Here is a 15,114-nt window from a genome sequence, read left to right as displayed (position 1 = left end):
AAGTTACTTAAGTGTTGATTTTTAGATCTACTATAACATAGTGTCAGAAAAAAACGTATTTTTAACTTGCCAAAAAATGTTATAATGACTGGGCATGTGGTTTTGGATTAAATTAGTCGACATTTGCCCCCAGAAATGTCCCAATTGAGTTCCCCCCCCCCCTCCGTGTTTGGCAACATGTCTGAACTTACACCTGCGTGTTGCGTTCAGGTACTTCCGCCCTCAACGAAACTCGGGGCGTCACAAAATGGGGCTGACGCTACCTGGCTGATCGGAAAAAAATACACTGAACGCAATATGTAAAGTTGCTATCTGGGCATATTTTTGAGGAGCAGCACAAGATTTATCGAATACGACGCAGAGGACGAAGAAATGAAGAACTTTTGGGCGTTCTTCATCGTCGCGGCTTTGGCTACAGGTAAGAAAGCTTGTTTTCGCCTAAACTGGGTGGGCCTACTTCCGCCTCAAAATGGGTCTTTATTTTTTTCTCCATTGCACCGATTTTCTTTGTCATATTTCCAACAATTTAATTGTTTTTAAAAAGCGTTTGTAGGTTACGGCGGGTTATAAAATGTTGAAGGAGTTATAAATTAGATGAAATGTCAGCGTTTTAATTGTCGGCAAGAAATATTCAAGTATTGCGTTCAATGTCGCCCACAAAGTCAGATTCTTCTGTTTTTTTTTTTTTTTTTTTTTTTTTTTTTTATCATTTATTGATACCTTGGCTGCACAAAATGGTAGTCGGGAGTATTGAATTATTTTATATATTATCATTATATTATTTTACAGTTTATTAATACAGGAGCAGAACTTTTTTTTTGCCTGAAAGTTAAAGCCTCCATTCACTTGTTTCACTTGCTAATTCTTTTTATAATACCTATAATATAGTACCTTCTACCAGTTCTCCATTAAAATAGAGTATGTAATGAAGATGGTGTTCACACAATCTATTTAAAAAAAAAAAAAAAAATTGCTGCACGTAGCATTCATTTTTGGCAGGCACATTAAAGATGAAATGGGTTCATTTTTGACACTGATTTATATTATTCACTAATGGCTGCTGAAAGGGTGAAATGTATAAATATAATGGATTCATAGATTTAAAAAAAAACTTAGTAGAATAGAAAGCCTTTATTGTCATTGCACAGAGTATAACGAGATTTAAAGCTTCACTATGAAGTGTACCACACAAAAGTACAAAAAAACTAATATAAAAATATAGATTACAGTAACTGTACACAGATTAACACTTAAGGTGGAAAACTACTGTGTGAAATCTTGTCTCAATTTTGCCACATTCCTGCTAAACTGTGTTCCAGTCAAACTAAAAAATGGCTTAATTGACATTTTTGGTGAAAGTCTAACTTTAGTGGGATTAATAGAGCAGCATACCTTCAATGTGTAGCATGCTAGCTTGTTTTCCATGCTAGGCTCTGCTTCGGCAACTAGGAAATAAGTAAACATAATACATATCATACATGTGCCTCCTTTAAGTGTAACTACTGTTGAGTACTACGGGTTGACAAAGCAGATGACTCATCAGTGTCTCACACTGATACTTGTGGTGAAGAAATACAAATGACTTCTTACATAACTGGGTTTTACCCATATATAAAATTTGGAGATGGCGGCTTCTGATTGTAACATCATTTTACATCCTTAAAACGGTAAGTAATTGCAGAAAATAAGCTGTTTATACAGTCAAGTGAAAAAATTAAGACACCCTATGGTGTGTTTTCTAACATATTTGGTCATATGGATATTGAATATCAGTTTTAACAATTTTGAGAGATTCAGGTAATAGAACTAAACAAAAAAGATGTTTTTTTTTAATAACTTTCTGTAAAGTGTAATTTTAGATAACTGCAATTTCTGTTGAGGAATACATTAGGATACCCCCACATTCAATCCCACTTAAAATGGCTAAAATCAGGTGCATCACATGCACAAGATTAGAACGTCATTACCCAGCTTTTTGAAGGAGGCTTGCCTTATATAAACCTCACATTTAGTTTGGTGTGCCCCTGACTAATGAAGTGAGAGAATACACCATGGTGAGATCAAAGAAGCTGTCTGAGGCATTCAGAAAGAAGATTTTAGACGCTTATGAGTCTGGTAAGGGATTTCAAAAGAGCTCAAAAGAATATTAAATCAGCCATTCCACTGTCCGGAAAATAGTCTATAACTGGAGGACATTGAAAATAACTGCCAACATGCCCAGGTCTCGTCATCCAAGCAAGTTCACCCCGAGAGCAGACCGTAAGATGCTAAAAGAAGTCTCCAAATACCCTAAAATGTCATCACGGGACCTACAGCAGGCTCTTGCGACTGTTGATGTGAAAGTGCATTCTTCTACAATCAGAAAGAAACTTCTCAAGTTGAACCTTCATTGGAGGTGTGCAAGGAGGACACCTTTGCTCTCCAAGCCAAGAAGAACATGAAGGCCAGATTGAAGTTTACCAGAGTGAATGTAGACAAAGACCAGGACTTCTGGAATTATGTTGTTTGGAGAGATTAATCTAAAATTGAATTGTTTAGTAGGGGTGCACTATATCCATTTTTTGAAACCGATACCGATATCGAAACTTCCTGCTCCTCAAAGCCGATACAGATATCGATAACCGATAATAAATGTATAATTTTTTAAATGTATAACCTGAGTTTTTGAACACCTGGAGGTTTAAAAAAAACAAAAACAAAAACTAGTGGTGGATTCAACATAAATTTGCCTTTGATCTCACCAGATTTTTCATAATGAAATGAACAAAACAGTGCGTTTCACATCTGCACTGCCCGACAGCCAGCTTAGAATGAATGCCTTTCCATAAACCACAAGGCTAGGTCTTTTCTTGCTTTTATGGGAAGACACTCATCTTAATATTGTGAAAGTACAACAGAAAAATACACATATTCAACACTCAATATACAACAAACTGCACAATACACTTATATACACAACTATTATTTGTATAGCATAGCACACTAGCTTGAGCTACTAAAGCATTAGCTTGCTTCTATAACACAACTTATGAAGTTCTGTACATATGACCCTTCACCACAGAAGTAAACATGTATTGCACATCCATATGTTATAGTAAACATAAAACACTTACATATATTTCCGAGGCGGAAACGTAACAGAAAGCATTCTCGGCTGTCAATGCTACCGCTAGACACCGCAATGTGTAAGTGATTGAACCAAACTACTGCAACAAAAAATAGGTGCAGTGAATTATTCTGACCAGCAGGTGGGAGCAATGCCCCGCAAATGGTCAACTGATTTCCCATACTAGTGTGTAAACTGTAAAGCCAGAACGGTACATATTATCGGTCCTATTATAAATGTTATTGGATTTATCGGGATGACGTCATAATTCCTATTATCAGACCAATAATTATCGTGCACCAGTATTGTTTAGACACCAGAACAGAGGACATGTTGGCGTAAACCCAATAAAGCATTCCAGGAAAAGAACCTCATACCCACTGTGAAGCATGGGTGAAGTGTCATGGTTTGGGGATGCTTTGCTCAAGCAGGACCTGGCCAGCTCACCATCATAGAATCCACCATGAATTCTATCCTGTATCAGAGGGTGCTTGAGGAACATTGAGCTCATCTGTGAAAAAATTAAAGCTGAAGCGAAACTGGATCCTGCAACATGACAATGACCCAAAACATACCAGTACATCCACCAAGGACTAGCGGAAAAGGAAGAAATGGAGAGTCCTGGAATGGCCGTGTTAAAGCCCAGATCTTAATCACATTGAAATGCTGTGGGGTGACTTGAAACGGGCTGTACATACAAGAAACCCCTCAAACATCTCACAGCTGAAAGTATTCTGGGTTGAGGAGCGGGGCAAACATTCTTCAGACCTATGTCAAAGACTGGTAGATGGCTACAAAAAGCGTCTAACTGAAGTTATTTCAGCCAACGGGGGTAGCACTAGCTATTAGGTAGTAGGGTGTCCTAACTTTTTCCTCAGTTAGAATATGCATTTTTGTTGATATATTTAATTTAATGGGTAAAACAAAGTTAATTTTTGTTGTTTACCTGCAATTAAATTAACTTTGTCTTCCAGAAATAAAGAAAAAAAGATCAGACGTTGATATGTGAACATTTATTAATAAAGAACTGAACATTTAATGGGGTGTCCTAATTTTTCACATGACTGTATAATTTCCATTGAATATCATTTCAGAGTCTGTGATGGCGGTGTCAGTGAGCAGCCCGACGAAGCGCTACGTGGTCATCCTGTTCCAGCCTGTCACGCTCACGTGCAAATTCCAGACCACGGCCACGCAGGCGCCGGTGGTCACCTGGCGCTACAAGTCATACTGCCGTGACCCGGTGCAGGCGGCGCTCAACCCCAGCAACGTCGACAACATCCTGTCGCAGAACAACCCCAACTACGACCCCAACATCGAGTGCGCCGACAGCCAGCGCACGGTTCGTATTGTGGCTTCCAAACAAGGTAGCGCTGTCACGCTAGGCACAGAGTACCAAGGACGCAAGATTAGCATAATCAACGGTGAGTTCAACTTTTTCAGCGGTTCTCTTTCTACTGAGATAATTTTGTTATATTTTAAGAGTGAACCAAGAATGTTTTCTTTTTTTTTCTGACAGTCCTGATAATATGTTTATAATGTGTCATTTTGCAGTAAATGACAACATAAATGACATTGCATGAGCTTGAAAAAGATTTTTTGATAGTGAATATTTTTTAGTGGAAAAAGATTTCTTTGAGGGTGACTGTTGTAACCAATAACTCATGATTTTATAATAATCTTATCGGGTTGTTCCGATCATGTTTTTTTGTTCCCGATCCGATCCCGATCGTTTTAGTTTGAGTATCTGCCGATCCCGATATTTCCCAATCCGATTGCTTTTTTTTTTTTTTTTTTTGCTCCCGATTCAATTCCAATCATTCCCGATAATTTTTCCCGATCATATACATTTTGGCAATGCATTAAGAAAAAAATGAATAAAACTCGGACGAATATATACATTCAACATACTGTACATAAGTACTTTATTTGTTTATTATGACAATAAATCCTCAAGATGGCATTTACATTATTAACATTCTTTCTGTGAGAGGGATCCACGGATAGAAAGACTTGTAATTCTTAATGGATAAATGTGACTTTGTATATTGTGACTAAATACTGCCATCTAGTGTATTTGTTGAGCTTTCAGTAAATGATACTGTAGCCATTTAACTGTTCTGCCCAAATGCATGATGGGAAGTGCAACCATGACTGTGTGTAGTGGCACCAATTGATATATCTTCTCTGCGTTGGGAAATAACATAGGGTGTTAAGAAAAAGATCAACTAATACCTTTCTTCCCCACATTGCTTCCCACGATATTTCTAATTGTTGAGAGAGGGGTTGTAAGGCTTTAGCCAATTAAAAAAAGGCTCCAAAGGCTGTCAAAATTCTCTCTTCTCATTTTACGCTGCCTTTTAGCTCTATACATAGGTAAAACGGCGCCATTATAGATTGAACGCGACAATGCGTGAGTGGGTCGTGCAGCACATGCGTTAACTGCGTTAAATATTTTACCGTTATCACCGCCGTTAACGCGATAAATTTGATAGCCCTACTTTAAGCCAAAACTAAAGACTCTGGATGAGTGTAACATGTTATGTCTGTAATGTTAAATACAATTAGAAAACGATTTAATTAAAATATATACAGTGATACCTCGGCTCACGAACGCTTAAGCTCACGAACTTTTCGCCTCAAGAACATTAAATTCGCGAGCATATAGTCTCTGCTGGCGAACTAGTTTTCGGCGGACGAACCAAGCCACGCGGTCGGACAGCGCCACGAGAAGCTGACGCACGCTCACGGCGTCCCAGTTCGTCCCCTCCCTTTCGTTGAGTGCGGACGTGGTTTGTGTTTGATAGACATTTTGGACCATATTGAGTGTACTTTTGCTATTATGGGACCGAAAAAGAGTTACATACAGTCCTTATGGAAGGTGACTCGTGTTACCAATTCGCCCTCGACTGGTAATTGGCGGTGCTTTCAGCCTTCCACCGTCGTGAGAAGTGGACCGGCGAGTCACGTTGGCTCGTTGTCGTCGGTTGTCTTCGGTGCGCCCGATGGCGGCTTGCATACAAACACCCAGAGGTGTCGGATGGCTTTTTGTGGGCGCTTTTATTAACAACCAAAAGCATGCGGGGGGCACAGCAGTGGAGTCTACGCTAACTGCGCACTTTGCCGGTAACACTCTCCTTCCAAACAGTAACTCCCTCCCTCCTCCTCCCACTCCTCCCACTCCCATACCATCGCAAAGGTAAATAAAACAACTTTATTATACAGTACAGTTTATTTCTTTAATTATAATACAATAGCACACTTATTATACATAAAATAAGGTATATTTTTGTGTAGTTTTAAGGCTTATTTAGTAGAAAATTATGTTTTATGGGGACCTGGGAACGGATTATTCTCATTTTAATGGTTTCTTATGGGAAATAAATGTTCGGAAGACGAACTTTTCGCCTCACGCACACTTTCTGGGAACCAATTATGTTTGTGAGCTGAGGTATCACTGTATTTAAAAAAAGCATGTCTGATATTTTTTTGCCGATTCCGATACTTTGAAAATGACGTGATCGGACCCGATCAATCGGCATCCCGATCGGATGCCAATCGATCGGGACATCTTTATTTTAAACTCAAAGTATTGATTATGACCTTGCTTCAGAGAAGAAGCTAAGAGCCGCACTCTTATCTAAATAAAGTCAGAAATACAAACAATATAGAAATGAATGTATCGAGTACAATGAACAAATACAGTCATGTGAAAAAATTAGGGCACCCCATGAACTATTCAGTTCTTTATTAAGAAATGTTAACATGTCAATGTCTGATCTTGTTTTTCTTTATCTCTGGAAAAGAAAGTGATTTAATTGCAGGTAAACAACAAAAATTAACACGTTTTACTCATTAAACCAAATATATCAACAAGCATGCAAACAAACATGCCTATTCTGAGGAAAAAGCTAGGACACCCTACAAACTAATAGCTAGTGTTACCCCCTTTGCCTGAAATAACTTCAGTGAGATGCTTTTGTAGCCATCTACCAGTCTTTGACATCGGTCTGGAGAAAGTTTGCCACGCTCCTCAACGCAGAATACTTTCAACAGTGACTGCTGAAGTGAGAGAAAACAGCATGGAAAGGAGCTGTCTGAGGCCTTCAGAAAGAAGATTGCAGACGCGTAAGGGTCTGGTAAGGGATTTCAAAAGATCTCAAAAGAATAATAAATCAGCCATACCACTGTCTGGAAAATAGTCTACAAGTGGACGACATTCAAAACAACTGCCAACTGGCCGTCCAAGCAGTTCACTCCGAGAGAAAACCGCAAGATGCTAAAAGAATTCTCCAAAAATCCTGAAATGTCATCACAGGACCTACAGCAGGCTCTTGCTATTGTTGATGGGAAAGTACATGCCTCTACAATGAGAAAGAGACTTCACAAATTTAACCTTCATCGGAGCTGTGCAAGGAGGAAACCTTTGCTCTCCAAGAAGAACATGAAGGCCAGACTGAAGTTTTCCAGAGTGAATGTAAACAAAGACCAGGACTTCTGGAATAATGTACTTTGGACAGATGAATCTAAAATTGAATAATTTGGACACTAGAACAGAGGACATATTTGGCGTTAGAGGGTATTAAAACACTAAGGGGCTGTGAGATATCAATAGAACCGTTATGTGGCAAGATAACAAATATTAATAAAGTCAACAAAAAAATAAATCGCATTCATGAGCAATTATCGAAAATGAAGCGAAAACATTTCCGAAAGTATTCCGGAAACAGCCGAATTGGGCGGAGACGTCATAACAAGGAAACGAAAGGTCGAGGCTGGTGCAATCGTTGTTTATCGATGAAAGAGTTGCGTTCGTGTTTTATCAAAAAAATCGCTAAAATGGTTCAAACCTGTCATGCTATGTGGTCTACAAATAGCCATTTGTCTTAAATGTAGTACCCATGAGTTCCCGAACGCGAGAAAAAGAGCTGGACTACGCAGACAATGAGTAAAGTTCGTCCGTGCTAACAGGGCTAATTTTGCAGACCCAGCCTCCGGCACGGTTTTGTGTGGTGCGCATTTTCCACCTGAAAGCTATTCGAACTATGGACAAATAAAATCAGGTTTTGCTAAGAAATTGCTGATGAAAGCAGCCACCATACACACGCAGCCACCTAAATGTCCCGCGATATCAAGAAAGAGGACGACTGGCTCTAATGAGACCAATTCAATTCAATTTTATTTGTATAGCCCTGGACCATCCCAGGCTAACCAAAGGAGCGGAGCAGCCAAGCTCGAAATGGCCAGAGTGAGTACTCTTTTATAATAAAAACATATCACGCATTGGATATAGGACTGGACACATGTATAAATTATCGCTCGTAAAATATATAGAACAAATCCTCAAATCCCATTCATATTTGTGTCTGTTGGCAGAGCGAAAGCCTATGATAGCACAATAAATGATAATTATTCTATACATTACGTTATTTTGCGGTCACGGTGTATCAGCTTCACAAAAAGAAATGCAAAACAAACCATTCGGTGTTTCCCACACGATGTTGCCGGTGTTTCATCAGTGTGATTGCTCCTCTCAATGATCCTTTCATTAGGCTGCATTGGCTTTCGTTTGGGCTCAAATTGATAACCCACAACACCAAAGAAAGGTTCATAACTCTCCTCGTCACTATTAGAAGAATGTTCGTGACGTCGGATTCGTCGCTGCAACTAGAAACAAAATTGTCCGCTATTATCGCCGCCATTCAGTACTAAGCACCTTGTAGTGACGTCACGCACACAATATGCTAGATTTCCGGGATCTCGTGGGCGGGTCCTTTTAGCTTGACAATTGATCCAAATTTCTATCATTTTCTTGGTGTTGCGATGTGTGTAATTACACGAAGTGGCATGATATGAATCCAAAAGGCATGCGTTTATGGCTAAATGATGGAATATTAGCATTTCCCCAGGTGTTGTCATACCCTTTAAAACCCAATACAGCATTCTAGGAAAAGAACCTCATACCCACTGTGAAGCATGCAGGTGGAAGTGTCATGGTTTGGAGATGATTTGCTGCAGCAGGACCTGGTCAGGTTGCCATCATAGAATTCACCATGAATTCTATCGTGTATCAGATGGTTCTTGAGGAACATGTGAGACCATCTGTGAAAAAATTGAAGAGAAACTGGACCCTGCAACATGACAATGACCCAAAACATACCAATAAATCCACCAAGGACTGGCTGAAAAGGAAGAAATGAGTCCTGGAATGGCCCAGTCAAAGCCCAGATCCTAATCCCATTGAGATGCTTTGGGGTGACTTAAAATTGGCTGTACATGCACGAAACCCCTCAAACATCTCACAGCTAGAAGTATTCTGCATTGAGGAGTGAGGCAAACTTTCTTCAGACCGATGTCAAAGACTGGTAGATGGCTACAAAAAGCGTTTCACTCAAGTTATTTCAGCCAAAGGGCGTAACACTAGCTATTAAGTGGTAGGGTGTCCTAACTTTTTCCTCAGTTAGAATATGCATTTTATTGATATCTTTGGTTTAATGAGTAAAACAATGTTAATTTTTGTTGTTTGCCTGCAATTACATCACATTCTTTCCCAGAGATTAAGAAAAACAAGATCAGACATTGATATGTGAACATTTCTATATCATTTCTATTCAATAATATCGCAGTAATTTATGAAATAAATTATCGCACACTAAAATTTGTTATCGTGACAGGCCTAGGAATATGTGTTTGAACAATTTGTTAAGAGTAGGGCTGTCAAAAGTATCCCGTTAATGGGCGGTAATTAATTTGTTTAAATTAATCACGTTAAAATATTTGAGGCAATTAACGCACATGTCCCGCTCAGACAGATTTAAAGGACAGTAGAGTGAAATGCCCACTTGTTAATTGTGTTTTGTGGAGTTTTGCCGCCCTCTGCTGGCGCTTGGGTGCGACTGTTTTTATAGGCTTCAGCACCCATGAGCATTGTGTAAGTAATTATTGACATCAACAATGGCGGACTACTAGTTTATTTTTTGATTGAAAATTTTACAAATTTTATTAAAATGAAAACATTTAGAGGGGTTATAATATAAAATTTCTATAACTTGTACTAACATTTATCTTTAAGGAACTACAAGTCTTTCTATCCATGGATAGCTTTAACACAGTACTTCTCAAATAGGGGGGCGCGCCCCCCTAGGGGTGGCGTGTGTGACATCGGGGAACATGCTTTTTTTTTTTTTTGCCGTACTAGAATAAAGTGTACTTGTACATCCACTCAGTGGGTGGCAGTGGCGCTCTCATTTTCAAAGTGCGCGCAGTATTTTTGAAGTAAGCAAGAGCACACGGAAAAGACTCATAAAGAGCTGGAGAGCTGTGCGCCGTTTTGGAAAGCCGTTTTCTGGCCGGACTCATGCAGCGACCCACTGTCTTCTCTGGTTCTCACTTGTCCGCCCGAAGAGTGCCATTTTCGGCTTGGGATCGTCACGACGACCGCCCTCACCTACGGTTCTCCCTCGGCCGCCGAGAATGCACTTTTTTCGGGCCATTTGCCTTTTGGCTTTGACATTTAATACAGTGGTAGACGAGGAAAGACCTCTGTTTACTGTGTCTAAAAACGATTATAGCGGACAGCCGGAATCCAAATCAATTAAGACGGCACTTAAAGACATTAGACCCCAATCTCATTGATAAGCCGCTTGGTTGTTTTTCAGCGAAAACGTGCCGAATATTGCCAACAATCGTCCCGCTTTGTCAGTGTTATATCAGTAAACCAGTGAGCACTGTTAGCATGCTCAGTGCAATATAACCCCACATCATTGCAAACGAAAGCCAAAATAAAAACTTTCCTTCTGTCCAAAGACATTTTTTTTTTTTTCTCCTTCTATTCAGTTTTGTTTTTTCGGTCAATTTTTTTGGCATATTGTCCTCATGAGTTAATATTTCTAATCAATTTGAATTTGTTAGTATTTACTGATTTTATTTTTCAGTATCAAATGGTCAAAAATTTACCTTGAGTGTATTTTTACAGTTTAGATGTGACTTTTTTTTTTTTTTAATTCAGGCAAATTGATGCTTGTTAAGTCTTTTCTGTTACAAACAAAACAATGTTAATAAAGTTATACTTTATAAGTTGATCTCTGTTATTTTCTCTAATAGAAAAAAACGGATACAATGTAAGGCAGAGGCGTACTTATAATAGTAATAGACAAATGATACTATCTACAGTGGCGGCAGAGTTTGGGGGGGCGCGAAACATTTACGTCTTCCTTGGGGGGCGTAACAGAAAATAATCGAGAAGCACTGCTTTAACAGAATGTTAATAATGTTAATGCCATCTTGTTGATTTATTGTTATAATAAACAAATACAGTCCTTATGTATATATCCATCTTGTGTCTTATCTTTCCATTCCAACAATTTATTTTACAGAATATATATATATATAATTTACAGAAAAATATGGCATATCTTATAGATTGTTTGAATTGCGATTAATTGCGATTAATTATGATTAATTCATTTTTAAGCTGTCATTAACTTGATTAAAAATTTTAATCGTTTGACAGCCCTAGTTAAGAGCTTTGTTTAAAAAAAAAAAAAAAAAAAAAAAATTATAGCATTTAGGCCAGCGGACTTTTGCTATGCAACTTGGCCAATTGTTCTTTTGTTATATTAGATCGTCAAATATTAAAATTTTTTATACCGTTTGAAGCTAAGCTCAGGTATTTAAATTTTTTTTTTCAATGCATTTATTGCTGAATAATTATTGTTGAAGAAACACTACGGAATTTTATTTTGTGTTCACATTTATTGCTCTTTTGAAAGTGCATCATCAAACATCATCTTTTCTCGCACGGTCTCCACCAGACGCCGACCTGAACATCGCACAGACGGCTTGGGGTGACAGCGGCGTCTACGTGTGCTCCGTCATTTCCTCGCAGGACCTGACGGGCAATGGAGAGGACTATACAGAACTCATTGTTTTGGGTAAAATGCCAATTATCTTTCTCATCCCTACGCCTACTAAAAAACACAAAATGGGTTTTGAGGCTTATAAAATAGGCTTAGATCCTAGTAATAAAACAATTGGGATAAACTAAAGTAGACACTGGAGGATTTTTCCATGCGGTGTAGTCATGTTTGACATCCCCAACGCGGCGCTGGTACGTGAGGTCGTCTCGAAAGCACACACAATCCAGTAATTGTGGCTTTTATCTTTCTTTCGCAGAGAGAAAGTCAAATGCTACTGACCTGCTGCCTGGCATTGACTTGCTGGTTATGGAAGGTAGTACAAAAGCCCCTCTTAGTGGATTCAGCGCTGCTAAAACTGTTATAAAGTTGTCAAAAGTATCACTATTGAAATGCCATATCCAGATACGATTGATTCCAAAAGTAACTTATCGGCTGCCATTGTCAGCGCTAGACGTCCAATCCATTCGAAGTGGGAGAGTGGCAGCGAATTATTCGCTGCCACTCTCCCACTTCGAATGGATTGGACGTCTACAAGTGATAAACTACAAAGTGATAAAAGTGGGAGGATGGATTAAGGATTAAGAGTGATTAGACGTCCATAATAATCAATGGCACTAAAAGAGTTTTTATGAATTTTATTTTAATATGTTTTGAAAATAGTATTGAGTCTCCAGTAAGGGTGTAACGGTACATGTATTGGTATTGAACCATTTCGGTACGTGCTGCTCGGTTCGGAACGGAGGCGTACCGAACGAGTTTCTGACATAATGTAACCCTTACTTTTCGAGGCTGTGAGTCAATCGGGTTACAGCTCTTTGTGTAGATTATATTTCCTCCGTCTTCTTTAGTATGATGAGGACTAACACGGTAGGACAGTATAACCCAGAAACCTCAACGGCGCGACAACGTGGCCGTCGTGAGAATGCAATGAAACGCGGGCGTTAAAGTCAATCAGCCAATGTACACCTGTCGCAGTGCGGCCGCGTGTTAGACCAGAAGCGGCTCAACATGACGCACGCGAAAAGAACGGCAGAGTTTATATTTGACGCGAGACGCGACCCTTCTGCGTCAATACTACTACCGGTAGCTAGGATCGGGCAGACCGGAAGTCACTCGTGTGAAAATACGGTGGATCCGGTCGATTTTCAAACAAATATGCAATCGTAACCCACTTTTTGAGTCCATCAAATCTCTTGAGTGGTAGATCGGGGCACAGTTGACTTGTCTTTGTTGATTTAGTGCTGTCATCTCTGCTATAATAATAACCAACACGGCCCCGTGTTCAATACAAAACCCTTCTACCACAACAAAACAAGTAGGAACTAATATTCACAAAGGAACTAAAGTTATACAACATAAAATATACAGAACAATAGAGATGGGAATCTTTGGGCACCTAACGATTCGATTACGATTAGGGCTGCAGCTATCGAATATTTTAGTAATCGAGTAATCAACTGAAAAATCTATCGATTAAACGAGTAATCGGATAAAACAAATATATTTTTAGGTGAAGAGCAATTATAAATATACATGAGAAAACAAAACATTTCATCTAATCTTGAACCATTTTCAGTCAATCAATGTCTTTATTTTCGATGTATATTGTTGAAAACAGCCAACAATTGCATCTCAGATGTAACTAGAATAAAAAAAAAAAGACTAATTCACTGCTTTCACTCAAAAACCTTTAGATCTTATTAAAAAAAAAAAAAAAAAAAAAAAAAAATATATATATATATATATATACAGTGATACCTCGGCTCACGAACGCTTAAGCTCACGAACTTTTCGCCTCAAGAACATTAAATTCGCGAGCATATAGTCTCTGCTGGCGAACTAGTTTTCGGCGGACGAACCAAGCCACGCGGTCGGACAGCGCCACGAGAAGCTGACGCACGCTCACGGCGTCCCAGTTCGTCCCCTCCCTTTCGTTGAGTGCGGACGTGGTTTGTGTTTGATAGACATTTTGGACCATATTGAGTGTACTTTTGCTATTATGGGACCGAAAAAGAGTTACATACAGTCCTTATGGAAGGTGACTCGTGTTACCAATTCGCCCTCGACTGGTAATTGGCGGTGCTTTCAGCCTTCCACCGTCGTGAGAAGTGGACCGGCGAGTCACGTTGGCTCGTTGTCGTCGGTTGTCTTCGGTGCGCCCGATGGCGGCTTGCATACAAACACCCAGAGGTGTCGGATGGCTTTTTGTGGGCGCTTTTATTAACAACCAAAAGCATGCGGGGGGCACAGCAGTGGAGTCTACGCTAACTGCGCACTTTGCCGGTAACACTCTCCTTCCAAACAGTAACTCCCTCCCTCCTCCTCCCACTCCTCCCACTCCCATACCATCGCAAAGGTAAATAAAACAACTTTATTATACAGTACAGTTTATTTCTTTAATTATAATACAATAGCACACTTATTATACATAAAATAAGGTATATTTTTGTGTAGTTTTAAGGCTTATTTAGTAGAAAATTATGTTTTATGGGGACCTGGGAACGGATTATTCTCATTTTAATGGTTTCTTATGGGAAATAAATGTTCGGAAGACGAACTTTTCGCCTCACGCACACTTTCTGGGAACCAATTATGTTCGTGAGCTGAGGTATCACTGTATATATATATATATGTACACTTAAAAATGCCGTTACGCTTGATAACACACATCACTTAAAAGTTAGGATTTTTTCCCACGTGTTTAGATTGGATTTCTATTTGTGTCAAGCCATTTTTAAGTTCTAGTTAAGTTTTAAGTTAGTCTAAACTGTAAGTCCTGATAGGATTTTGAGTTTTTGCAGTGTTCAAAATAAATGTATGATACAGTATGGAGCACACAGCAATGCCTACTGAGCTAAAATTGATAGTTAGCATGAGTGAGTTTTTATTTTACACCCTCATCACTCCACAACGCTACGTTATGTTAAAGCCTGTATGTAAGACACGTGAGCCACGCATCGACAGTGGTCATAATTAATAGAAACCTAGCCCTCCGCAGGGCTAACGTTGCTTGAGTTAGTGACAGTAACGTTAATCTTTATTTATTAGCGCTTAGCGCTCTTTATTAGCGCTTAGCGCTCTACTGCTTTA

The 15,114-nt window shown here is 39.2% G+C and overlaps 1 protein-coding gene across 2 annotated transcripts in view; it reads left to right on the top strand.

Moving 5' to 3' along the window:
* Positions 1-210: 210 nt before the first annotated feature.
* The window catches only part of LOC130915270 (lipolysis-stimulated lipoprotein receptor-like), a 31,378-nt gene continuing 16,474 nt past the window's right edge, over positions 211-15,114 (top strand). Inside the window, exons 1-4 of one of the 2 annotated variants that reach the window (XM_057835194.1) lie at positions 211-418; positions 4,201-4,530; positions 11,920-12,039; positions 12,281-12,337. In XM_057835194.1, coding sequence (XP_057691177.1) covers positions 373-418; positions 4,201-4,530; positions 11,920-12,039; positions 12,281-12,337 — 553 coding nt within the window. In that variant the 5' untranslated portion in view covers positions 211-372. The remainder of the gene's footprint in view (positions 419-4,200; positions 4,531-11,919; positions 12,040-12,280; positions 12,338-15,114) is intronic. The other variant, XM_057835195.1, reaches the window with a different exon arrangement.

Source organism: Corythoichthys intestinalis, chromosome 4, assembly GCF_030265065.1.
Source record: "Corythoichthys intestinalis isolate RoL2023-P3 chromosome 4, ASM3026506v1, whole genome shotgun sequence".
Lineage (NCBI taxonomy): Eukaryota > Metazoa > Chordata > Actinopteri > Syngnathiformes > Syngnathidae > Corythoichthys > Corythoichthys intestinalis.
This window is presented reverse-complemented; position numbering and strand designations above follow the sequence as displayed.